The following is a 27,969-nucleotide window of genomic DNA, read 5'->3' on the forward strand; positions in this document are numbered from 1 at the left end:
ACAATGCAACACTCCCCCCAGTACTTCACTGGGCTGTCAGCTTAAACAACATGATTCCAAGCCCCAACTTGGGCCTTGAATCCACAACCTTCTACTCAGAGGTGAGAGTGCTACCACTGAGCCAGGCTGACACATGACTGTTGGTCAGGACATCAAGAGAAACTCCCTTGTCTTTTCAAATAAGTCATAGGATCATTAACGTCCACCTGAACAAGCGGACAAGACCTTAGTTTAGCAGCTCATCTCAAGATACCACCTTTTACAATACAATGCCCTGCACGGATTTGGAGTGTCAGCCTAGATGATGTTATTTCAAAGTCCCAACCTGAGACTTCAACCCACAATCTTCTGAGTCAAAGGCAAGAGTGCTACCAACTGGGCCAGACTGGCACACATTGTTAATTGCAAGAAGCAATTGACAGATATTGACAGGTTAGTGGAGTGGGTAGATCTGTGGGAAATGGAGTTCAGCATAGAAAAATGTGCAGTGGCTCATTTTGGGAGTAAGGATAGGAGCAGAACTTGAGGCTGTGATTGGAGAACAGTCGAATTGGTGTTTTGGAAGGATGGGATCGGATGGGCTGAAGGCCTTCTTCATCCAAGCTAATCTTGAGATCTTCTGAAGGGCAATTTCTGGGTTGTGGCATTCTCAATGGAGGAACGGAGGGATCTGTTAAAGACACCGTGGTACTATCAAAGGGAGTTTCTCCCAGTGTCGGGGTCAACAATTCCCCCAGTTCCTGCTTCGGGGCATCCTCCCGATGTGAAAGGCGATATGTCAAAAGCAAGGATTATTATTCTTGCAGGAGCAAATACCGGCATGCAAAAATAGTTTGAATGGCCTCCTGCTGGTTGTATGTTTTTAAGGTTCCCATTTCTCTGTTTCTTTTTCCCAAACACTTTGAAATGAAAATCAGTAAAATAACTCAGTAATTGTATACACGGAATACCATGGGGCTCCCAGTAGGAGAGCACATTAAAACAACCCTTGATTGGAAACTCCACAACTGAGCGATTTTCATTTTTTTGAATAGAGACAAAAGCTGTGAAGGTTAAGGGCTGACACGACAGAGGTTTTCCAGATTATGAAGGAGTTATGACAGTTATAGGTAATTTCAAATTTTCAATTATCAAATTTAAGACAATCACAAAAAGAGTTAAAAGATAAGATTTTATGCAGCGAGTGGCTGGAATGTGGTTTTCTCTGCCAGAAGCCACTGAAGCTGAGGGCCATCAATTGCTTTAAAAGGGAACGAGATCGATTTGTGGATGGCTCACATGGAGAATAACACCAGCACAGACTTGACACTCCAAATGGTCTGTTTCTGCGATTCTATAATTATGACTGGATACAATATGCTTCCAACACTATTCCAACACGCTGGCCCACAAAACACACAGTCACTGAACTTTAAATATATCTGACTTCTGGATGTCCTCCTAACATGAAAGACTTTTTACACCAAATGTGAGGATCATCATCATCATCTCTTGTGGTATGTGGTTGGGTTTCCTCTTCGTTTAAAGTTGGTGTTATGTCAGAAGCCAAGTGCTAAATAAAAAATAATAATAATCATTGCATTTCACGATAACAGCGTCTTTCATGTCAGGAAGACGTCTCAAAGTGCTTCATAGGATTCATTGCAAAAGTGTAACGACTGTGTCGTTTTGCAGGTGAACGCAGCAGCTAATTTGCGTACTCCAATGTCCCACAAACATCGATGGAATAAAAGACAAGAAAATAGATTATTTCAACTGGTCAGTGAGTCAGTAACCAAAGGGACCAATTTGAGATTCTCTTTAAATTGATATCCTTTTATTTTAAATTGCTAGAACATAAAGTGCCTAGTTAAAAATATACCGCGGTATTTTTAGTTACACAGCAAATATTCGTTGAGAATCTGCATAAAAGGCCACGTACATCAGTTTTTAAAGAACTCCATAACCGTCACCCAATTATGAACATAGCTTGATGCTCCTTTGCACTAATGAGAATCAGAAAGTGCTGGAATTCCACAGCAAGACTATGAAAGACTATACCTAACAGCCAACTCTCAATAAGAAGAGCTTGGACCTTGACACTTGCCATCCGCAATTACAGTTTTAATAATCCTTGCATTTGATATAGCGCTTTTCACGTCTTCTCGACGTCTCAAAGCGCTTCACAGAATAGACTGTAAAGTGAATTGACAGTATATTTGTGGTTAGAGAGCTTTTATGCATTTCACCCACAAAATACACAGTCACTACACTCTACAGTATGTGCTGTGAAGCGCTTTGAGAGTCTCAACAATGTGATAAGGCGTTATGTCAAATGCAAGGATTATTATTATATTATACTACAGATTTCAGCTACAAAAATAATTATTTTTAAAAAATGCAATGAGGGGTGCAAGTAGGAATTCAGGAGCCAGGGTAATGTCCAACCTTTTAAATAGTGTTTGAGTGTGTGTTGGACATGCACAAATATAAACTGAACACTGGAAATTTGCCTACGAAGTTGCTCAACAGCATCATTACTAATAATAAGAATCCCTACATTTGGTATAGCACCTTTCATGTTGGGAGGATGTCCCAAAGTGCTTCCCAGGATATACTGGGTGTTTTGCAGGCGAACACAGCAGCCAATTTGCACAATGTCCCATACACAGCCATGAAGTGAGTGACCAATTTTATTTGGGCGATTGTTGACTGGACACCAGGAGAAACTCCCTTCTCTTTTCGATTAGTGCCGTGGGATCTTTAATGTCCTCCAGGGACCTCTGTTTTAACATCTCATCTGAAGGGCATCACCTCTGGGAATCTGTTGCATGTCTCCAGGGCTGCACTGGAGCGAGCGTCAGCCTTATCAATGAGTGAGCAGGTCGACCTCAATTTGCCCGCGTGGATTTGAGTAGAGAACCTACACGGGTGTAAAGCTAGCAATCACTTGCATGTGCATGTTAACAATCTGTAATGAATAGATCTTTCGTTAGCTCACAGCGCTCACAATGGAGCATTGCAATTCAGGTCAGCCGTCAGCCTCGAGCCCTCAATCTCAGAGCTTGCCAAGCTTCCCGCATCTCAGGAGAGCTTCCCTCATTCTTCTCCAACAATCTAATAGGAACCAAGGATTCCAGCCCCATTAATCTCCTGCATGACAATTCTCAACTCTTGGCAGCTCAATATTACTCAAAATGAGCCTTCGCGTCCAGTGAACGATATCCAAAGCTCGAGACCCGTCTCTGTGTAAACGCACCGCTTGTTTTCCCCCCTACCCTGGCTCTCCAAACTGCACGAAAAGGTCAAGTGTGTTGCAGGACCTTACAACTATTTTCCCAGACCTCGGCGTGCCAAACGATACACAAAGCTGAAGTATGTCATCGACTCTGCAATATTAGACGGATTGAACAAGATGACAAGTTTATTTTCCCTTCGTATTTTTCAGTCGTGGGGAGGCACGGACACGCCCGGCCCAAATGTCGTGCATTGCCTGGAGATGAGGGCGATGATCAGTTATTCGGTAATCTTCATGCGTTCCCTTAAGAAAACAGCGCTTGCATTCCTGCTCAATCACTAGACTTCCCCGTGGACCAAACAGTCCTACTTCTTCTTCCAGTTGAGTAAACAGATGGAGTGGGCTGTCACAGCTTTGCACCACACAATATTTCTAAACCAGCAGAACTCAGGGGTGGTATAAATGATTAAACACTCCTATGTGCCACGACTCCGATCACTGCATTGCCATTTTCATCATAATTCAGAAAGCTAAATGGGGTTTAGTCCCTGCCATGTGAGAAGTGCAACACTCCCCCTTAAAGATGTCAGCTTGAAAATTATTATCCACAGCGGCACTAAGTACAGTGTATAATAATCCAAAGAATCTGTAAACACGGACTGTCCCCTCTCTCCCTCTCTCTTTTTCCCAAATAAAAAAATAATTTATTGGAACGATTTCTTTGTTCTGTTCATTTTAATTTACGATGAAACTGTTCTCAGACCACAAGGATAGCTGAGCTTGCCAGAGCTCCGTGACTCAGAGCACATCAGGGTTCTGAGAATCCGAGAATGGGGCAAACATAATTTACAGCTCACATCATAACTTTTAACACCATCCAAAGATTTATATTAGCGACGAATGTTTAGCCCTCATTTGTGATCAGATACAAAACACGGTCTCTAAACACTTGTCCAATGTAAACTTACAAACGCTGGCTGACCCAAGAGTTCAGCATTCTGCCAATCAAAAACAGATTGATTCCTTGCAAAGTATTTTTTTTACAAAAAAAACAACTTCAAGTAAATGAGGAAACAGGCTGCTCCATGGCCGCTGGACCAAACAGACCAGAAGGTTGTAGGTTCATTTCCCAAGTGGCTCAAATGAGTTAGGGACATAGGGACAGGAGTAGGCCATTCAGCCACTCAAGCCTGTTCAGCCATTCTATTAGATCATGGGTGATCTGTACCTCGACTCCATTGACTCATCTTTGCTCCATATCCCTCGATACCCTTACCTAACAGAAACCTATCCACCTCAGTCTTGAAAATTTCAAGTTACCAGATCTTGGTTAAGGCCAAGTTGGGAGGATGTCCCATTATTATTATTATTATTATTATTATTATTATTATTATTATTATTATTATGATGATGCTGGATGGTCCTGACATGGCACCCGAGCTGGGGTTGGGAGTTGAGGGCGGTGGGAGCCGAGGGGGGGGGGGGTGGGGAGAGGAAAGATGACCGAAGGCGCAGTCGAAGAGGAAGGTCTTGACAAAGAACTTGAAAGAGTGAGGGAGGGGGCAAAACACCTAAGGTAGAGAATGGTAAAAAGTCTAGTGCAGTGAACTTCTTCCCGTTCAATGATTGGATACCGTTTGTGGAGGCTTATGCAATCAATCTTGGATGTACTTTAGTTCAATCTCAATCATACTTTTTCTGGCCATGAATTTGGGAATATTTCAGCTATCCCCAATTTAAGTAAATAACGTCCAATTTTACCAAGCATCTGCCTGTCCACTGACCAACTTTGTCTACGATCTCACCCTATCTTACCTCTGGGAACTCCTTCAATCCTGCCGCCCTAGTTGTTCACTTTGCACAGCCTGTGCTGTCCCTACCGCCAACAGTAAACAAGCTTTCATAAGAAGGACTTCCCAAATTGCTTCACAGGATACACTGTAAAGTGGCTGTGTGTTTTGCGGGCAAGAGAAGAAAACCTCCCTTGCCTTTTCAAGTGGAAGCAATTTTTAACGTCCACCTTAACAAGCAGGCAGGATGTTGGTTTATCGTCTCATCCAAAGGACGGCACCTCCAACAATACAGCACCCTCCGCAGCACTGCATCTAAATGTGTCAGCTTAGACTGTGAGAGGTCCAAGTTCCAACACGTGGCTTAAACCCACAAACCTCTGACTCAGAGGCGAGAGTGCTACCAATTGAGCCAGGCTGCCTGATACACATATTGTAATTGCTAACGAAAAACCAATACGGTTCTCATTGATGGAAGTTAAGATTTACCTCTGTGGTGGTGCCAATATCTGCCGAAGGGCTACAGGTGCTGGCATCCGGGGGTGCTGTGCTGACACTGCTCCTCACCGGTGACCCCGGCAAGGGTCCCACCACTGGCTCAGGATACACGGATGCCTGACGCAATATGCCTTTCTTCTGTATTTTATCCCAGGCATTGTTCATGCTGTGTGCCAGCTCATACAACAGCTGAACCTAATAAGGAGAGAGAGAAAATATAAAAACAAGCAAATAAAAAGAATCCCTACATTTAACATGGGACCTTTCACATCTGGAGGACACCTCAAAGTGCTTCACATGATATGCTGTAAAGTGTAATAAATACGTATTGTATAGGCGAATGAGGCAGACAATTTGCATGCAGCGACGTCCCATAAACAGCCATAAAGTGAATGACCAAATTTATTTGTGTGTGTGTGTCGAGGATTGTTGGCCAGGACACCAAATAATAATAATCCTTGCATTTGATATAGCGCTTTTCAAGTCTTCTAAACATCCCAAAGCGCTTCACAGAATATACTGTAAAGTGAATTGACTGTATATTTGTGGGCGAACGCGGCAGCCAATTGCGCACAGCAGTGTCCCACAAACAGTCGTGGATTGAAAATGACCAATTTATTATTGTTTTGTTTTTTTGGAGGGATTATTAGGCGTGTGGAGTAAGGAAACTTGCGCAAAGTTTCGCCCTGCTCAGGCCTCTCACTTGCAAAGCGAGTGATCTAACCACTGAGCTACAGGACTCCACATAGCACCATGGGATCTTTAACACCCATCGAAACAGGCAGAGAGGACCACAGTTGAACGTGCAAAGCCAAGCAAAGCACCTGCTTACACGTATGTTCGTACACATATTTGAAGAGGTGTGATTTGAGGAGGAATTTAAAGACAGAAAGAGAGGGAGCGAGACAGAGTAGTAGAGGAAGGGAGTTCTGGAAATCAGGGGTCGAAATCAGGGTCCACCTCTTCTGATTCCAACTGTCAGCTCAGGTGCAGATTGCTGTCCAACATTTTGCCCAGGTCGGGATTCAAACCCAGGTCTCTCACTTGTTGTTGTTGTTGCTCAGTGTCCCTCCCCACCTTGAATGTGGCAAATTTCTCTTCAACTGCCGTCAATAATAATAATAATAATCCTTGCATTTGATATAGCGCTTTTCACGTCTTCTAGACGTCTCAAAGCGCTTCACAGAACATACTGCAAAGTGAATTGACTGTATATTTGTGGGTGAAATGCGGCAGCCAATTGTGCACAGCAGTGTCCCACAAACAGTCGTGGATTGAAATGACCAATTTATTATTGTTTTTTTTCTTGAGGGATTATTATCAGGCGTGTGGAGTAAGGAAACTTGCCCGAGGTTTCACCCTGCCAGGAATCGAACCCAAGTCTCTCGCTTGCAAAGCGAGTGCTTTAGCCACTGAGCTACAGGACTCCACAATGGGCAGAATGGCTTCCTTCTGTGCAATAAATCCGTATGGTTCCAGTCTGAAATTGCGATAAATTATTTGACAAATATTTCTTTACAAGATTGTTATTTAATGGAGTCTACAAGCAAGTTTCTGCCTTCCAGGGAGAAACAAATGGATTTGAGTACAAGGATGAAACAATAAATTAAGGTCTTGTCTGCCTGTTTAGGTGGACGTTAAAAATCCCATGGCACTACTGGAAAAGAGAAAGTAGTTTCTTCCAGTGATCTGGCCAGCAATCCCCCATAAAATTGGTCACTCACTCTATAGCTGTTCGTGGGGCTTTCCTATGTGCAAATTGGCTCCTGTGTTCGCCTACAAAATAAATGTATGCTTTACACTGAATCCTACTGAGTGCTTTGAGACATCTTCGTGACATGAAAGGCGATATAGTTTTAGGATTAAATGGCTTTGCCCCATCAGTTAGCCTAAATGGATTAGTCCTCAACCACACCACTAGATGGCAACTATCATTGAAACAAAACATGAGTGAGGTACAACAGCACTAGAAGGAAAACACCCATACAAAATATTCTTTCATCTACATTGCACTAATTGATATACTCCTCTGGTAAGCCTACCCCGGAGCAAGAGGGCTGGAGGAGGCCCGTAGATGTGATTCATGGTTTCAAACAGTCCCTCTTGTTTTGAGCAGAGAACAGACTCCAACAAATGCAGTGAAAGCCACATCAATTAACTTCTAAAATAACCGAATACTCGAGCACTGTATTACACGATATATCAGGTAATACAACAACTCCAGTCTGCTTCATGTTCCCCACTCGCTATCCTCCACCATCAATTTCAGCCATTTCACCCCCACTCTTCTGAAACTCTTCCACATAGTTCCCTTCCTCATTCTCATCTAAAATCTATCTAAAAAGCCAGTGCTCACTACTCTTCGACCAACTATCCCTATCTCAGAATCCCATTCCTTCTTTGCTAGTGCTTCTCCTATGAGAAAGGTGCTATGTAAGTGCAAACCATTGTCTATAGGGATATCGGTCACTCACTCCATGGCTATTTATGGGACACTGCTTTGCGCCAAACTGGATGCCATGTTTGCCCACAGAACATGCACAGTCGCACCAATTTACAGTAAGTTCTGTGAAGGGCTTTAATCCATTGCAATGATGTGATCAGGTAGGTATCAAATGCCTGGTAGATTATCTAAGGGTAGATTCCAACAAAGGAATACATCAATGAGCCCGATGCTTTGTGTGGGGGAGCAGGGGAATCGTCAATGATGGGAATGGCTTCAGATTGAAGGTGTGGAGTTATCGGGGTGGAAGAATATGACAGCAATTTTAGTTGATCGACTTTGGGGTCTCTTGGAGTCTCAATGCAGAACTTTCCCCCGGGGTCAGTGGCCAAAGTGAAGAAGGGGAGATCCTGCATGCAGCAGGATTGATAGATTGAATGGGCTTTTGTTGTCCCTGGTTTTCTAACGCTCTTTATGATTTGTGATAGTGACAGTCTTAAAGGGAAGAAAATAATGAAAATCAAAATAACAACAATAAGATTAATCCTTACACTGGTGTAGCACATTTCACGTCAGGAGGACATCTCAACAAGAACAACAAATTACATTTGTATAGCGTCTTTCACATCAGGAGGACGTCCCAAAAAGAAGGCTTTGAGGAAGTCTCAAAGCACTTCACAGGCTAGAAGTGAAAGTGAAGTGACGGTGTGTTTTTTTGCGGGCGAAAATCAACAACAATGCACTTCAGGTTTGCACACGAGAAGCACAGCAATACCATTACTTAGTTCACAAGAAATTGGGAACTTGGTAAGAAAATATGGTTCTCTGCCACATTGGTATTTGGGTGGAATCCTTCCATAGCCAAAACTGGACTCTTTTGACCAGATTTCATCATATCACAAACCGTTTGATGAAGCATTACTCACAGACAGTGTCATAAAATGGGGAAACAACTCTGTAACTTGAAACATCTGTACGTACAATACTGAATCAAAGAATGACTCAATGACTCCTCTCTAATCCCAAAAATTTGTTTTGTTCTTTGCTTCAGGATGTGAACATAACATGAAAAGGGCTGCATAAACACACTGCAACAAAAAATAACTGATGTGGGGACTGTGTCCAGTAGCTAAACTGGAATGACTGTGTTTAAAAACTGTAATAAGGCAACCAGTGCAGAAACATAGGTTAAATATTTAATAGCAGGAGTCACCAGTTTTTATTGCAATGAATGTTCCAGCACTCCTTGTGGACGAAGCAATAGTGTTCAGCATTCCATTATTTTTTTACACACATTAAAATGGCCATTTTGTTCTTATGTTTTCGTCCAGAAAATATACTATCAATCCACTTTACAGTATATTCTGTGAAGCGCTTTGGGACTTCTCAAAGACGTGATAAGGTCTATATCCAATGCAAGGATTATTATTATTATTATTATTTGGGTTACCTCCTCCTTCCCGTCAGCTCAACGTTAAACTCCACTACTGTTCAGCGCTTTGAGACACTGCCCCACATGAATGGTGCTATATAAATGCAAGTTGTTGTTGTTGCTGTTACAGGAGCCCTGCAAACTTAATAAAAGTTTAGAATCGGGAAAAGTAGATCACATCCATGTGAGCGAACTGATCCCAGTTCCTTACTCTCCTGCCACAACAGTCCTACTTATTTCTTCTGCTGAAGGTAAATGTAACAGATTCTAAAAATTCACCAGCCTCCGCAAAATATGCTCAGAAGACCACTGTGCTCCGACACAGCAACAGCTCACAATGTGGACTTGAATGAAATGGTGGTTACGGAGTTTTAACTGGAAGTTCAAGTTAAGAAAAAGGAACCCTGAATCACACAGGATAAAAGGGTCGCTTTGGAAGCCTCCACAGCTGCGTGCCATACCAAATATTTGGGTTTAAAAATAAAATTCAAATCTGGTGCTTTTGAGAATGTTCAGCCTCCAGGGATGTGAAGACCGTGAAGTTTCCCTCTCATGTGGGTTACACAGATGCAAAGTGCCAACGCTGTCAATCCAGCTCCGAAACACAGCTCCGACTCTACTCTGCTGTCAGAATGTCAGAACCAGCTTGAATTTTTTTTTAAAAAAATCAGGAACTCTTCAGAAGGTGTTACTGAAATGCACATTTCCATATTATTTTAAGCTCAAGCTGTTCAGTTAAAAACGTTTCATGGTTAGTGAAAAAAATGACACGTTGACAACTATTTTTTTCCCAAAGTTCTCGTGCGCAAAGGTCCAGTAACTTCTTCCAAGCGATGTAGTCAAATTAACAATTAATGACTACTGACTGGTTACAGCGGTGCTCGGCTATTTGTGTTGGTCGTGTTTACAGTTTAGTGAAGGAACTGCTGAAAGGAACAGGATGTTTACCGCGCAAAAAAAAAACTACATGCATTAGAAACACAAAGTACCAAAACATTCCCATTGTCAGGTCTGCATTATCAGAGATGCCGCCCTTCGGAGGTGACAATTAACCGAGGTCTCGTCTGCTTGTGGATGTTAAAGATCCCACAGCACGATCTGAAAAGATTGTGTCAGTGTCCTCGCCAACAATCTGCCAGATAAAATTTGGCCATTGATTTTACTTTCCTATTCACCAACAAGTACACAGTCACTACACTTTACAGTAATTTCTCTGCAGCACTTCAAGGCATCTCAACAATTTGATAAGGCGCCATACCAAATGCAAGGGCTTTTATTTTATTACAAAAAAAGTAAAATAACACAATTTCTGTTCTTACATGTTCCACAAAATTAGTTGCATTCTCAACGTAAATACCTCAAATTATAACTGGCAAAAGAATTCTTGGCAATTACAAAGAAAATTCATATTCAATCCACTTGAAAGAAAGAGGCGCTGACTAAATTATTATCACATTTCAGAGAAGTACTGTGCACAGTTCTGGTCGCCATACTTCAGGAAGGATATTGCAACAATTGAGAGATGTAGTGTAGATTTACTAAGATGTTACCAGGGATGAGTGGATACAGCTATGAATAAAGATTGGACAGATTAAAGCTCTTCTCTATGGAGAAGAAACAACGTTGAGGTGACCCGATTGAGGTGTTCAAAATAATGAAAGAATTCGATAAGGTGGACATCAGGCTGTTTCCACTTGCTGGTCAGTTTAAAATGAGGGGTCATCAATGTGAGAGCCAGTGGAACCTCTTCAAGGGAAACTTTCAGGGGGAAACTTTATTATGCAGAGGGCAGTTTGAATGTGGAACTCACTCCTGAACACAGTAGTTGAAACAGAAAGCATCAATGTATTTAAAAGGAACCTTGATGCACGCTTGAGGGAGAAGGGAACAGAGAGGTATAAGAGAAAAGATTAAGAGTGGGGGCGGCCCATGTGGAGCTCAAACACGAGTACGCACGAGTCGGGCCAAATGGCCTGCTTCCATGCTGTACAGTCTACGTAATTCTATGTAATCGGCTTACATCATTTAATGATAATTTTTAACAAATGTAATGCCTCAAACACTTCTGAGCACTATTCTTTGAAATATAAAGAACTTGTCAATGTTTATTACAAAGCTGGCCGACAATGTTGGACGTCTTTATAAGTAGTTTGAATGTTCACCATATGAAACGAAGTGAAATGAGTGATCCATAATACCAAGAACTCTGCCCCTAAACCTTTCCCCGGAACCATACATCAAATCCCACCTTGACTGCACCTGCAATCTGCACATCCTTCCCCAACGCCCCCCCGCCACCACCCCATTCCTCCTAACTCGTCGTTTAACCTGGGTGGGTGTCTCAGATAGATGAGCCAAACAATCTTGCGATCTGTGAACCATTAGTTGAAGTTGATAAATTTTTTAAATCCATTTCTCCAGCCAATATGATAATAGTCTCCAGAATCCTAAAGGTCCAGTATGCAGTATCTTGATGTGATCTTGAAACTAAACAGTGTGACGTTTTCCATGCTTGACCAAGTCACAATGTTCAGTGCTCAATGGCAGCCCAATGTATGAGTCAACAATTCTAAATGCAATTAAACGATCTCTTTAAGCATAATTCATGAACCCTTCAGCTCAGTGACATATTTCTGTGACTCCTCTATTCTGATTTTGGACCGCGTCAGCATAATCTTTCTTCCAGTGAGAATAGCCTTGCTTCATATCTCACTGACCAAAAGTCATTGGATCCAGTCATCAGCGTGAACTTTTTCCATTTCCTGCGTCAGTTATCCTTATGCCCCCTCTCAAGCTGCTTGCTAATTTACTGCGGAATTGTTGGCAGAACAGTTTTGTGCTTTGGACCCACTTCTAGGAAATAGGTTGAAGCTGGCCAATTTTATTTCACTTAGGACACTTACTGTTGACAGAAAGATGACTTTGATTCCATCAATTTGAGCTGATTTTGAAACGAAGCCCAATTGCTGAACCCATTTGTAACCCAATGCGCCATCTAGTTCTCCCAACAGTTAAAAGTTCAAAACCAGATGTCAAGTGCTTTGTATCAAATCAATCTTACATAATCAGCTCCTAAAGACAGCAAAATTATACATTAGGATGACTTCTAAATAGGCCATCAACCCAAACCCTCCCCCTCCAGAATCTATTCCCAAGCTCGATGTTTACAACTCTCAAAGCATAAAAATAATCCTTGCATCTGATACAGCGTCTTCCACGGCAGAAGGACGTCTCAAGTGATTTATTCTAAAGTGTAGTGACTTAGTATTTTGTTGCACAAAGCAGTGTTACATAATCAGCTATGAAGTGGATGAGCAATTTATCTGGGGCATCATTAGCCAGGACACCAGGAGAAACCGCCTTTTCTTTTCGAGTAGTGGCATGGCTTCTTTTAATGTCCGTCTGAATATGCAAATGGGGCCTAGATTTAACATCTCATCCAAAAGATGGTACCTCCAACAATGCGACACCCCCGCGCCCCCACCCCAGGCACTGCACATGAGTATCAGGCTCGCTAATGTTAATTCAAAGTCCCGACATGGGGCCTTGAAGCTTCTGACTCCGAGGTGAGAGTGTTGTCAACTGAGCCAGGCTGATACTAACTGGTCACAACACAGGCGTGTTATTCAATTTCGAACAAAATAGCTATGACCCAGTCCTGAAGAGGTAACTTTACAACAAAGTGATCAAATGATTGAGCAACTGTATATTTTTGTGATTTTGCAATCAGCCACAAGTTTGCCAAACGTGGTTTTGTGTGATTGTTTTTTACAAGAGGTCATGGTGGCAATGGACTGAGGCAAGAATGGATAAGTTGTCCCGAAAAGCACATGTTCTTTCTTCAATCTATCCGCAGCATCAAGGTTAATGTACTTGTTGTACATTTGCCCAAAGTTTTGAAAATCCAATTTTATTGCCTGAAACATTCATAAGCCCATCACCATGCCTAACAGAATCCAAAACAGAGTTCCTTACATGAAAATTTCAGAGATATTTACATAATAATCTTTGTATTTGATATAGTGCGACATTTCAAAGCGCTTCACAGAATATACTGCAAAGCGAATTTACTGTGCATTTTGTGGCAGAAACGCAGCAGTCAATTACGCACATCAGTCTCACGCAAACATTCATGGATTTAGTGATCACATTTTTTTCTTGTTATCGGAATGGAATGTGCACTCTCTCCCTGAAGGAACACACCACACCATGTTTACTTAATATTCCAATCTTTCAGAAACAACACTTTTGTTGAGCACTCGCCTCATAAGTGAGAGGACCTGGGTTCGATTCCCAGCAGAATGAAACGTTGGGCTAGTTTCCTTACTCCACACGCCTCTGTTTACCTAGCAGTAAGTAGGAACCGGTTGTTAGTCGACTGACCGATCGCTTTTCCAGGGATAATGATCCTTAAAAAAAACAGTAATAATTTGGTCACTCAATCCACGACTGTTTGTGGAACACTGCTGTGCGCAGTTGGCTGCCGTGTTTTGCCCACAAATTATACAGATTCACTCTATGGTATATTCTGTGAAGCGCTTTGAGACATCTAGAAGACGTGATATAGTGAAAAACGCTATATCAAATGCAAGGATTATTACTAATATTATATATCACTGACCCATATAACTAGGCTAGTTATGCGTCTTTGCACAGGGAAACCTGATCAATCAGCCCAAAAATAAAGTGTGTCTGTAATGTATCATTTGAAAACATTCATAGCTAAACTCAACTCCCCAGTGTATTATTGTAACTTGTACTTCCCACCAAAAAAAAGGATCATATATCTTCAGTTTAATGCTTAAAATTATGCTGCAAACAAAACAGCGGAAAAACTCAGTCAATGCATCTTGCTTCAACCACTCCCAGTAAAAACATTTTAAGAAGCTGAGAGCATTAACCGTAACATCAGTTAAAGTCCTCCTAGCTTTGGAAACATATACTCGCTTCAGATCAACAGACACGCACTTAAAATTTTACTGCTCGCAAAGAAAGACGAGAAGACAACCACTGTGCTTCATCCTGTGTGGCTTTTTATGTACTAAATGCAACCTTATCAAAGGGGTAATGATGACGCATTAAATCATCTGGCTTAACGCTGGGTAACCATTTATGTTCCAGTATCCATTCAATTATTTAATTGCTCGTGACCAGATCGTTTTAACAATTACTCCCCTCAAAAAATTATGTTCTGAATTAGTACAAACTACTTTGCCTTATCAAATGTTGGAATCTATTTGAACAAACCTTTTATGTTGGTGGACCACCTTAGGCTTCATTTAAACTAAGAAACACTGTAGGCGTACTGTAGCGTCTTCACAAGTCTTCAACCAGCTTCCAATAAATTAACAAGTCTTGTTTTAGGACTAGTTGTTAGTTTGCTGTGGACTCGAACCACCCATTCAATATTCACCCAGTTAGTTATTCTTTGCATGTCTTTTTAAAAAAAGACAATCACACAAGTTGCAAAGCACCCCATACTTTGGGGTTGTGAACAGACTGGCTTTGGATTGCATTGAATGTGTGGTCTTCATGGCTTGGCCAAAGAACCAGCAATTGATTATCAACTAGGCTCCAGAACTGGAGTTGTGAAAGAGATACAAAAAACATTTCACAAGCAAAGCTTTTCCTTTGACACTCCTTTCGACGACAAGTCCTTTAGCTACCACTATCTTTTCCATTATTTATTTTTTCCACTCCTATTTTTTGATTTCATAACAACATTACCAATGGTTTGCAAAAGCCATTATCTAAACCAAAGTAACAATTGCATCCCTTAGCCTTTGCAGCAATTATAATGGCTCCTTGAATTATTTTTAAATCTGCTCTTAGATTGCAATGCTCCTCTCAACTCACCTCCCCTTTGGAAAGGAGGGTAAATATGCTCGTATTTCCAACACTGTTTTGATTTTTATCAGATCAAGCAACTTTGAAAGGGAGTTTCAAAGAAAAGAAAGTATCCTTAGGGAGCTGGTCTGTAAAATCCGATGCGTATCTGTGGAGCCACTCTTCATATTTTTGCTTCTGTAATTTTATGACTGTATTTTTTTAATTACAGTTTTTTCCAATAATATTAAAGATGCGTCTGATCATAGTTATCAGTATTTGCTCAACTTCAAACGGAAACTCTCTCAAGAGTTTGTACAATTTGGCCACGACGCATAAAGTTAGATTTCTTTTTGTCAGACAGACGGAATGGGAATTATTAGGATCTCCTGAGGGCCAGACAAGAGAAGACAACATCAACCACTTGCATCTGCATAGTGCCCTTTGCGTAAACAACATTTCAAAGTGCTTTACAGGGACAGTGCCAAAGGGTTGGAGCGCTGTGGCTGAAGGCTTGGCTGCTAATGGTGGGTCAGAGAGAGTGAGGAATAAGCACCAAGCCCACGTTTGCTAAACTGGGACTCAAACCACCCATTCAATATCCATCCAGAAGATGAACAGAAGAGCGAGGCTGGAGAACATCAGAAGTAAAGATCAGAGGTAGGGAGGAGTGAAGGTGTGAACATGTTTACAGGTGATGGTGAAGGTCCTGAAGTCAATCCGCTTGAGTAAAGGGAGACAGTGGAGCCTAGCAAGGATGGGGTGATATGGGCATGCAATGTTTCAGAACCATGTAAGGAAGCAAGCAGAGGAGTGTTAGATGACTTGCAGCGCTGGGGAGCCTGACAAGGAGGTCATTGAAAAAGTCAAGTCGAAAGATGAAGGCCTGAATGAGAGTTTCAACACGCGAGAGATGGGGATGGAGGCGGGCAATGTGGCAAAGACACAGAAAAGCATTTTTGGGCAAGAGCTGGATGTGAGCAACGAAAGAGAACCGAGGGTCAAACTGAACGCTAAGGTGTGTTCACTGCTATAGTGAGTTGGAAAAAGAGACCAGGAAGGTTGAGGAAGTTGGAGCAGGAAATGAGGCCTTGTCAGAAGCCGAGGATGGTGGTTTCCATCTTCAGATGAAGAAAGTTAAGGCTCAACCAGGACACGATGACTGAGAGAAACTCAGTGCAGCTGAAATCAACGGTAGTAATGAGGCATATGGGTGCCATAAACATGTTTGCAGATGATGCCACCAAGGGGGAGAATGTAGGCAAGGAAAAAGTGGGGACCCAGTAGAGAGGCACTCAAGTACACTGCATTCACTTTGCAGTATATATTCTGTGAAGCGCTTAGAGACGCCTCAATGAAGTGATAGGGCTCTGTATCAAAAGCAAGGATTATTATTATTATTACAACAGTCCAAACAGCTAAGAGTTAGAGAGGAATAAATACAATAAGAGCTCACATCCCTCACCAAATAATCCAGAAGACATTAAACAACTGCACAGTATTAGGATTGCGATTCAGTTTCTTCCATCATTCTATTCTATTATTCCTTATTAAGTGACCCAACTAATGCAAAGGAAATCCGTTTTTTTCCACCACACATTTAAATATTCAGGGCTCTATGTCACGAGTTAACAGTCAGAATGGGTTCTGAGTCCTGTACAGGAGATGCAAGCTCAATATTCATAATATTAAATAATAATCCTTGCATTTGATGTGGCACCTTATCACGTCATTGAGAAGTCTCAAAGCAATTCACCATCAACTAACAGGCGTGGAATAAGGAAATTTGTCTAAGGTTTCGCCTCATCCAGGAATTGTACCCAGGTCCCATCGCTTGCCAGGCAAACGCACTAACCACCGTGCTTTGGGACTCCACAACTATGGTAACTCTATGGGACTTCAAAGCAAGAAGGCGGTAGAATCCACTCTTGTTGGTAACCAGAGGTGTATTGGACCACCATCCCAGACAGACTGCAATGACCTGAATAATGTGACATGTACTGATGCAATAATACTCCTTGTAATTCATATGGCGTTTTATCACATTAAGCACAGAAATTTTTACTGGGAAATGTAACAAAGCACAGAAATTTTTACTGGGAAATGTAACAACTGAGTGTTAGTGGTAGAACACAGCAGTCAATTTACAACATATTCTGGAATGTCTTAAGAAACATTCTGCTTAAGCACTGAATAATAAATATGTAATAATCCTTGCATTTAATATAGCGCCTTACATCTTCTAGACGTCTCAAAGCACTTCACAGGATATATTGTAAATTGAATTGGCTTTATTGTGTGGGCAAAACACGGCAGCCAATTGCACATAGCAGTCATGGATCGAGTGACCAAATTATTATTATTTTTTTAAGGGATTATTATCCCCAGAAAAGCAATCTGCCAATCGACTAACAATCATGTTCCTATCTTACTGCTAAACAGAGGCATATGGAGTAAGGAAACTTTCCCAACGTTTCCCAACTGCCCTGGAAACGAACCTCTCGCTTGTGAGGTGAGTGCTCTAACCACTAAGCAACAGGACTACAGGACACTGAAGACAATATCAAGCTTTTAATGCCCTTGAGTTCCCATACACGGCTATTTCTAGTGGGCAGCCTTAATAAGGATGCCAAGTGAGGACTTCATCCATCTTGCAAACCTGCAGACCCATGCAGATCAGCAAAGCCGAATGGGTTATACTCCTTCTTACCTTACCCTTGCAAAAAGTCCATCATAGTTTGAATGTTAATGTTTGATAATTGTGTTACTTTATAGATGTTAAACTGTCTTCCTGTTTACATAAAAGATCCCATTGCACTATCTGAAGAGAAGAGTTTCTGGTCAACAAATTGGTCACTAACTTCATGGTTGCTTGTGAGACATTGCCGTGCAAATTGGCTGCTGTGTTCGCCAACACAAAGTCACTTCGCAGTAAAATCCTGTGAAGCCTTCGGGACATCTCGACGACATGATAAGGCGCTATATCAAACGCAAGGATTACTATTACTACTCATATCATCTGCATTCATGTAAGTTAAAAATGCAAGCTCTTTCCTTATTATTGCTGATTGCAGTAAATAATACTCAACTCATCACCTTTGATGTATAGATGTTTGATGGCAAATACATTTACCAAAAACAGTTTCCAGTTTATTCCCATTCACAACATCTGCAGGATTTTACATGATAAAATTCTAAGATGCGGAATTTCAGATGCAAAATCTTTCAAATGTGAAAATTACTTTGACATTTTACTGAAGGAAAGTCAAGCTTTCAAAACCTTAATCATAGAATCATAGAATTATTCAGCACAGATCAAATCAATCCTGAGTGAAGAAATTCCTTCCAACCTAAATGTGATCAATTTCAGAACTGAAAGAAATATTTTTTCCCTGTTTACCTTCTCACATCTCCAAGGCATGTTACTCAGAACTTGAGGGGAAAGACTCACTGAGAGCAGGGATTATTCCCACTCAGCTCCCGTTGCCGGGTAGGGTGTTTCTTGCTAAACAAGAAGCGAAAACATTCAATGGTAAGCTATGCAATTTTAGCTGGTAAAACACCAGCAGTTACCCCAAAACTTACTCTGGGGTTCCCAAGCCTTAAACCCAGCAGCCAATTGCACAGCAGTCTCAAAAACAGTTGTTGATTGAATGACCCAATTTTTTTAAAAATGGATTACTACCCCTGGAAAGTGATCCGCCAATCGACTAACAACCAGGTTCCTACTCACTGCTAGGTAAACAGAGGAGTGTGGAGTAAGGAAACTTGCCTTAGGTATTGCCCTGCCCGGGAATCACACCCTCTGGCTTGCGAGGCGAGCACGCTATGGGTCTCCACGTATGGGTCAGTCACCCAGCTGACTCAAAAAAATGTCTCTTCACAACTGTAGACATTTCATATCCTTTCTCAATCTCCCCTGCTCTATTCCAGAGGAGAAAGTGTGAACCTGGTCAGAGCGATTGATTTTGTTAGACATGCTGAGAGTAAAATAGACATGGAACTATTTTTTTTCAGAATAAAACTAGTTACCAAATCTTTTAGAATACTGTAATAGGAATCCAATGAACCCTTAATGCGAACCTTGTAAGAATTTGCTTGTTTCAAATGTTAAATTCACCATCTTTAACAGCACATTTTAAGGATCTTGAAGACTCAAACGTATCCAAACCAGGCAGCTCAAAACTGAGGATAAGTTACGACAATTTTTTTTTGATAGCAAGTTTCAAACTTGGAGGTCAGCCAAGTTTTTTGCTTTGTCAGGAGGTTGGAGGAACGATTCTAAATTTGATAAAATAGTTTTGGATGTTGCACACATAATACTTTACACTTTTTTTTAAAAAAGGAACACTATTCTCCCTGATGGCCTAGTTGGTAAAGGGCAGAGGGGACCTTGTAGAGGTGTGTAATATTTCAAATGGGATTGGAAAAGTCAGCCCGGAACAATACTTTAGAATGCACCATAATCAATCACTTGCCTGTATGCAGCACTCTCTATGCAGAGTAGCAGCTTGGAGTACTGTAAAGTCAGGAAAACCAAGACAATAGAACATGGGAACAAGGGTTTAGAGTTGCAGGAGGCAATTTCACGAAAGTTTTCTTTCAACAGAGGGTAATTAACAACTGAAACACGTTGTTAGGAAGGGTGGTTGAGGCCAGAACACTCAACTCATTTCATCAGATGAAGAAAGGTCATCGACCTGAAACGTTAACATACTTCCCTCTCTCCATAGATGCTGCCTGACCTGCTGAGTGTTCCCAGCGACTTCTGTTTTTATATCAGATTTCCAGCATCTGCAGTAAATTGCCTTTTATTTGAAACGTAGTTTGACGCTGTGATGGAGGACAGTAGGGTGGAAATTATGGAGGGATCAAATGGGCTAAAGGGCTTTCTACACCCAAACCAATATTGCAGGACTTGGCCATGCAGACCCACAGAGCTTCAAATCCTGAATTGTGCTTGAGTTAGCTTATCTCAGCTGTGGCAGCAGTCAATACCTCTGGGTTTGGGAGAGGATAGTCAACAAGGGTCCCTGGTCCTGACTGCTATATAGAGATGCCAGTCAGAAGATCCATGCATGTGGTAGTTCAGCGAGGACAGTATCAAGATCAGCTGAGGGAAATCCCTGCCCTCATGCTTTATGTCAAGGCTTGAGTCACCATGGAGCCCTTTGCTCATGGAATTATATCCCAATTGAAGGAAAAAGGAATCAAAAAGCATAGTCAGGAGAGAGGAATGGGTCGTATTGAAGCAGAAAATTGGGTAGGTGAGAGGACCAAACCTGCAATGTGCATGTCTTAGCTTTCCACATTGCCACCCAAATCGTAGAATTAGGGAGATTTACTGCATAGGAAGAGGGCATTCAGGTCTGAACCTCTCTCAGAGAAACTATCCATGCAATTACACTGCCCCGCTCTATGCCTCCATACCCCTTCACGTCTCTATCTTTTATATAGCTGTCTTCTTCCCTCTTGAAACCCAGAATGGACCTACCTCTACCACCTTACTTAGCAGGCCATTCCACAACTCAACAACTCTCTATGTAAAATAAAACTCTCATTTTGCTCTTCTTGTGACTACTAGAACTATATAAAATGTAGTTTCATAATGTGTAAGAAAAAAAGTTGTTCTTCAATAAATTTACAAATTGAACAGAACACAATCTGAAGGATTCCACACTGTTTACCTGTACAACTAAAGCACGTTTATTGGACCATCTTTAACTACTTGCAGAACCAACAATAAGACCACATAAAGCATCTTAACTCGGTGTGGTAATAGTTCTCCCTAAAATTAAGTTCTATTTTGCACTTGAAGCTGTTCAGGCCATCAAGCCTTTGCTGGTGTTTTCCTCCACATGATCTAATTTACACATCTGTCCCGCTCCCCATACCTGTTAATATTCCTCTTTTACAAGCATCCATGCCACTGTTCGAAAAGAGGAGGGAGTTTCTCCTGGTGTTACAACAATCCTCCAGGTTTCAACACATTTTCTTTTATTTCATGGTTGTTTGTGGGACACGGGTGTGTGTAAATTGGCTGCTGCATCCACCTACACAGTAATTTACTGTAATTCCTGTGAAGTGCTTTGAGGCGTCTCAATAATAAGGTGCCATATTAAATGTAAAGATTATCATTATATATTCACATCGGGAAGATGTACCAAACTGCTTAAACACTATTTAATGGACCCAAACTGCCACGTTTTGATGGGTGACAGACTGCATTGCACAAGAAGTGAAGTTAATAAAAACATTTTTGCACGTTTCTTAAAAACAACGCTACCAATCTAGAAAAAGGTTGCATGTGCTTAAACCTCACTGAAGGAGAATATAGAACTCAGAGCTGCCCGTTTTTCTACTTAAATCACTGTAAAGTGGCTTCTTTCAAATAAAGAAAAGCAAATTGAAGAGTTTCAGGTCTGCTGAAGTATTTCCACCGCTGTATGGAATGCATTCTATTAATGGAAACTTAAGTCGACGTTATTCAAATCTGAAATCTCTTTAATGTTGCAGCCCACATCTATAAATATATTGTGTGAAGTTATGATAAACTTTTGAACAGGCAGCTCCAATGGACACTTTCAAAGCTGCTGCAGATTAATTCTGCTACATAATACTTTCTGAAACTGCACATCTGCAACTGATTTCATTCCATCAGTTTTAAGATGCACTTTAGACTGCAGTTACTAAATTTTTTGGAAGAGTTTAAATTACAAAACTTGAGAGCACATCAAAGGAGAAACTAATCTTTCTCCCTGATCTTGGTCACCAAACGAAAAAGAGCTAAGATGTTTAATGGAATAAGGATTCTCCTATAAAGTACAGGACAAATTAACTTAAAGCAAGTCATTTCTTATATCCCCATAATAAATCAATTATCTGTTCCAATACCAACCTGGGGATTGGAGCATTTTATCTCCAGAGACTCCAGGTCCACGTGGAGACAGACAACAAATGAATGTCTGCTTTCCGGGCCGCAGGCTTGAAGTTTCTGTGATGTGATAGCCAGAGTTGAAGTGCAGCCCATGGGTTCTATGAGGTTACGTGCCTTCTGCCATCCAAGCAAAGTGTAGACGCTGAACTGGCTCAGACCAATCGTCCAGGGGAAGGCATCACCTGAGACATGAGGGGGAAAAACACAAGTATTAAATATAATTGTGGAGTCCTGTAGCTTAGTGGTTAGAGCACTCATCTCTAAACGTTGGGCAAGTTTCCATACTCCACACGCCTGTTTACCTAGCAGTAAGTAGAAACCCGGATGTTAGGCGATTGGCTGCCAGGTTTCGCCCCCAAAATATACAGTCAATTCACTTTACATTATATTCTGTGAAGTGCTTTGAGCTGTCTCGAAAATGTGATAAGGAGCTATATCAAATGCAATGATTATTATTATTCTAATACAATTAACAGATATATATTGCATTACTGTCAAGTGCAAGTGATCATTTTTGTAAGCATTTCGGGCACCAGTAATATCTCAGCTATGAGCTGAATGATGACAATGATTAGACGAGCTTGGGCTCTTCAGTCTTGAGAGAAGACGACTCAAAGGGGACCTCGCAAAAGTATATAAAATTTTTAACACGATTGAAAAAGTAAACCCAGATCAATACTTAAGGATCCATCAAGACAGTAGAACAAGAGGATCTAGATTTAGAGGGAAATTTCAGGAGAGTTACCAGGAAGATTTTCTTTACTCAGAGGATAATTAACTGCTAGACCAGGTAGCCAGAACATTGGGACTCATTTAAAGAGAAGCTTAATGCTGGAAATGGCAGGTTTGATTTTAGAAGGTTGAGATCAGATGGGTCGAATGTTGATCCAAACCAATCTTTGTGATTTTATGAGATGAATGACCAATTAATCTCGGGGATTATTGACCAAGACAAAAAAAAATTCCCAACAATATTGGTAACTGTCGCACAGAGGTCACTGATTTGGCAATCATTTCACTGTTAATGCTGTAATATATTCAAGCCATTTTTTTACAAAAAAAGCAAAGCTTTAAAAATGTTTACAAATAACAAGCAATAAAAAGAGTCCACTGATAATCAGATGGATGTAAATGCAAAACCGGCCTGGCAAGGCAGGGGAAAAAACACCGACAGCTCTCAGGAAGGTAAGATAAAAGGCAAAACCTCAAAGAGCCTTCAATAAACGGATCTCCACTCAGACAAGGCAAGAAAAACATCCCTCTAAACCTAATGTAGCAGCACTCTGGGGAAACCAAGATTTAGGACTAGATAAATAATAACTATTGCATTTGACATAGCACCTTTCACGGCTCAAAGAACTTCACAGGATTTACTGTAAAGGGCAGGGATTGTATTTTGTAGGTGAATAAAGTCTAAAAGGAAGGAGCCAAGACAGAAGCATACCAACTTCCAACACCCACTGAAGAGGGAAAACCTTTGAAATCCAAGGGCAGTCAAATAAGGGGCAGCTGAGAAACGTTACTCGAATTAGCAAACTCAAAAGCCTCAAGCCACCCTTTGGGTAAAGTATCTTTGGGAAGGACCAAAGGTCTGAGGCCTTTCCCCACCCATTCCAGTTCAATGGGCCCCAGGCAAGTCTTGTGTACAAGTCTTGGATAAAAGAAAATCAGGCACATAGAAACAGATGCATGGCAATGGGTTTCCGATGATGTCAGACGCCCGGCTGACCAAAAAGGCACATAGAAACATGAGTCAGCCTGGCTCAGTTAGCAGCATTCTCCTCTCTGAGTTAGAAGGCTGTGTGTTCAAGCCCCACGTTGGGACTTTGTTTAAGCTGACATTCTAATACAATGTTGGCGTCCTGCATTGTTGGAGGTGCTGTCTACATCCGATGGTTGAGACGTTAAAACCGAGGTCCCATCTGTCTGTGCAGATGAATGTTCAAGATCCCATGGCACTATTTGGAAAGAGAATGGAGTTTCTCCCGCTGTCCTGGCCAACAATCCCTTCGATAAAATTGGCCATTCACATCATAGCTTTTAGTGAGACATTGCTGTGTGCAAATTGGCTGTTTCATTCACCGACAAATATACAGACAATGCACTTTTACAGTGTGTCCTGTGAACCAATTTCCTGAAGTGAAAGGCAGGAGACCAAATGCAAGGATTGTTATAATTATTATAATCTGTCAATGATGGCAGATGATCAGAAATGTAATCTTGAAGAAATCGCTGGCATGGACCAATATTTTACTATTTCAGAGTGCATTGCTTCATCCTCAGTGATTTATTAACTTGAAGCTTTATGTTGCCCATTGACTGCAGTACACATTGCAAGATGATAACAACCAAGCACGGAGCTGGACAATGCATCCAGGATAGAAAGGATGTCCTTCATTAAAATATATGACTGAAACTGATCACATAAAATGCACCGAATATCAGTAATAAAAGAAATGGCTCTTTCAATCTAATTTATTGGCATATCTGTGTCTTTCCTGAACGATTTAAAGGTCTGCAAATAATCTTAACGCTAAACATTCACTGCAAAACATGATTTATTTTTAAAAACAGGACATTTGCAGCAACAGTATCAAGTGAGTCGGAAACAAAGCTGCCAAAGGAATGAATGGGTTTGACTGCATCCAACACAATACGTCTGTCTGCAAAAGCAGACAATACGTTAATCTAGATGGGAAAGGAGTTAATCTTCACTTTAAAGTCACAACTCATTAGAGATGAGAAGAGCAATGCACATTTCAATATAATCAAAACAATCCTACTCTATTCCACTTAGTATACAGTACTGTATAGTGGCACCATATGGTGCTTGGACACAGTGCTACTGACAATGAATTTTTAAAAGCTACAGAACAATTATCACAGTTTTGAATGACAGAATAAATAAGTCCTTGTTGCTCAGTGGACAACTGCACTATGTGATGTCAGCTTGGCTCAGTTGGTAGGACTCTTGCCTCCGAGTCAAAAGATTGTGGGTTCAAACCTCACTTCGGAACCTTGAACTTATGAATGAAACTCCAATGCAGTACTGGGGATGTGCTCTGTTATCAGAGGTGCCTTCAGATGACACGTTAAACTGAGGTCCTGTCTACCTACTCAAGTGTAAGCTAAAGATACTCAAAAAGAGATGGGAACTTCTCCCGGCGTCCTGTCCAGATAAAATTGATCAATCACTGAATGACTGATTGTGGAACATTGCTATGTACCAATTGGCTGCCGCAGTTACCTAGAAATACATTATCACTACACTTGACAGTAAAATCTTGTGAAGCACTTTGAGACATCCCGACAACCTGATAAAGGTCGGGGGGTGTCAAACACAAGGATTATTGTATGGTGGATGATGATTTATAGATTTATATTGATTTATAAAACGTCCCATGTTGAACATTTAACAACAACAACTTGCATTTGTATTGTGCCCTTCATGCCGGGCAGCATCTCAGAGAGTTTAGGGGAATGTCACAGGGGAATGTCTATCCACAGGGCAGACCACAGTATACATTTGTACTGTCCCTCTCTCAAAATCTTAAAATCTAAAAGCAATTACAATTTTTTTAAACTAGTTTCCTCTCAAAGCTTAAACACATGCAGAGGCGCCGGGACATGAAGTGCAGCCTTTTGGTTGGGGAACAATTGGGTAGCTTGGAGGCCAGTCAAGCTGTTGTTGGCTATGTGTTCAGGCTGTCTCACTCTCCCCTTTCGGCTCATGAAACTGTCCCATGTGAAAAATGAGGTGATCTGACCAGCAGAAAGGCAAAACTACCAAGGTACTCTTTAATTGGGTATCAATTGGCTCCTAGAGATTATGCCAATCCTGTGTGCCAAGAAACACTGATGGGAAATGGCAAAAGGGAAATATATGTGGAGCATCCAACAACAGCTTGACATTTAGAAAGGCAATAAAGGAGGCAACACAACACTCAGCATTGAGTATATCTGGCTTTAGTTCATACAGTACTCTTTAGAAGCCACAGCCACTCTACAAATTCCTGAATATTTATTTTAATGGTGTGATTAAGGTTGGACATTAGTACATTTGGTCCATGCAGTAATCTCTCAGGCCTCATTTCTTAGTTTCAGAGTCAATCGATACGGTACAATTAATTTCCAACGTAGCAGAATAATTATATCAGAAAACAAATTAATTATTATCAATTAAGAGTCTCAAAATGTTTTGATTTAATAGCCAACCCTAAAAAGATTTCTTAACTCTTAAGATTTAACCAATGCAATCTGCCCATCTTGTTTGAATGTACTGTACAATACTGAGAGTCAGATCGTTTTCATGCAAACAATACATTTCGTAGACCTCAGGCACATTATCCTTTTGCACTCAGCCCGACTCCATGCATTGAGGCTTCCAGCCCCAATCCACACAGTGACCACCCAGTTCTCCTCCTGAACAGGTGCCTCTGGTTAATGTCTCATGCGAAGGACGACACCACCAACAGTGCAGACCCCACCCTAGCATTGCACTGAAATATCACTCAGGACAATATGGTTTCCAAGTCCCAACCTGGAGCTTGAACCAACAATCTTCAGAAGCCAGAGTGCTACCAACTGAGCCAGGCTATTTTGGGTGCTTCGTTAAAAAAAAGGCTTTCCGTGAGAGGTGTTTTTCTTTCCTCTAGACCGAGATGGTGTAACGACCCGAGCTTGAATAGACATAGTTGTTATATTTTCTTGCTCAAGTCTCAGAGCAAGCAAAGCAGCAGCTTTGCATTGCAACACATGAAGGCCCCAGCCAAACAAATCCACTTATTGTTCTGCTCGCAGCTGCCGTATCAAATTTTAAGTGTAAAATAAACAGACGATGCACAACAGGGAACCTGGAATACACAACCATTCCACAGGTCGCTTGCGAGTAATGAAAGCCTTCCCCATGAGTAGAATAAACTGAATATTTGACTTGTTCGCCACTGAGTAATCTGTTTATACAGCATGTGTGAGACTAATTTTTCCCAAAACAAAAGTTAGCTTATGGGTCAGTGGGCCTGCACATTCCGTGTCGATACAATGCCCAAATTGCATAAAGTCAATGCCAAATTGGAACAAGACTAGCCCATTCAGTCCGACAAGGCTGTTCCTCCATTTTATTACACCCCTAGCCTCTGGAACTCCCTGCCTCAACCCATCCGCCTTGCCCCTTCTTTATCCATCTTTAATCCCACTGTAAGACCTACCTCTTAATAATACTTGCATTTTAAATAGAGCCTTTTCACGTCTTTGAGACATCTTAAAGCGTTTCACAGAATATACTGTAGTGTAGTGACTGTATATTTTGTGGGCGAAACTCGCCAGCCAATTGCGCACAGCAGTGTCCCACAAACAGTTGTGAATTGAAGTGACCAATTTTTTTTGAAGGAATTATTGCCCCCAGAAAAGCGATGCTCCAATCGGGTTCCTACTTCATCCTAGATAAACAGAGACTTATGTAGTAAGGAAACTTGCCCAACATTTCTCCCTGCCGGGAATCACACACAAATCTCTTGTTCGCGAGGCGAATGCTCTAACCACTGAGCTACAGGACTCCACTCTTCGACACCATTTATGGTCTCCTCCCATTTCTCCCTTGCTCTGTGCATTGAGGGGTACTTATATAAATGCAAGTTGTAGTTGTTGTATAAAATCATTGCTCGTCTTATGAATAATAATCCTTGCATTTGGTATGGTGCCTTTCACATCAGCAGTATGTACCAATGTGCTTCCCAGAGAGCAGTGAACAATGATAGAAAGCACTCTCATCTTTATAAAGGTTACATCAAAGCATCTGAAAGGGCCTCCTTTGGTAGACACTCAAAT

The 27,969-nt window shown here is 41.3% G+C and overlaps 1 protein-coding gene across 1 annotated transcript in view; it reads right to left on the minus strand.

Annotated features, from left to right (window-relative positions):
* The window catches only part of LOC103179701 (vacuolar protein sorting-associated protein 13B), a 481,880-nt gene that overhangs the window by 181,228 nt on the left and 272,683 nt on the right, over window positions 1-27,969 (minus strand). The window contains 2 exon segments of the mRNA XM_007895087.2: window positions 5,497-5,700; window positions 22,105-22,325. Coding sequence (XP_007893278.2) covers window positions 5,497-5,700; window positions 22,105-22,325 — 425 coding nt within the window.

This window comes from Callorhinchus milii, unplaced genomic scaffold (assembly GCF_018977255.1).
Source record: "Callorhinchus milii isolate IMCB2004 unplaced genomic scaffold, IMCB_Cmil_1.0 Scaffold2, whole genome shotgun sequence".
In the NCBI taxonomy this organism is placed as follows: Eukaryota; Metazoa; Chordata; class Chondrichthyes; order Chimaeriformes; family Callorhinchidae; genus Callorhinchus; species Callorhinchus milii.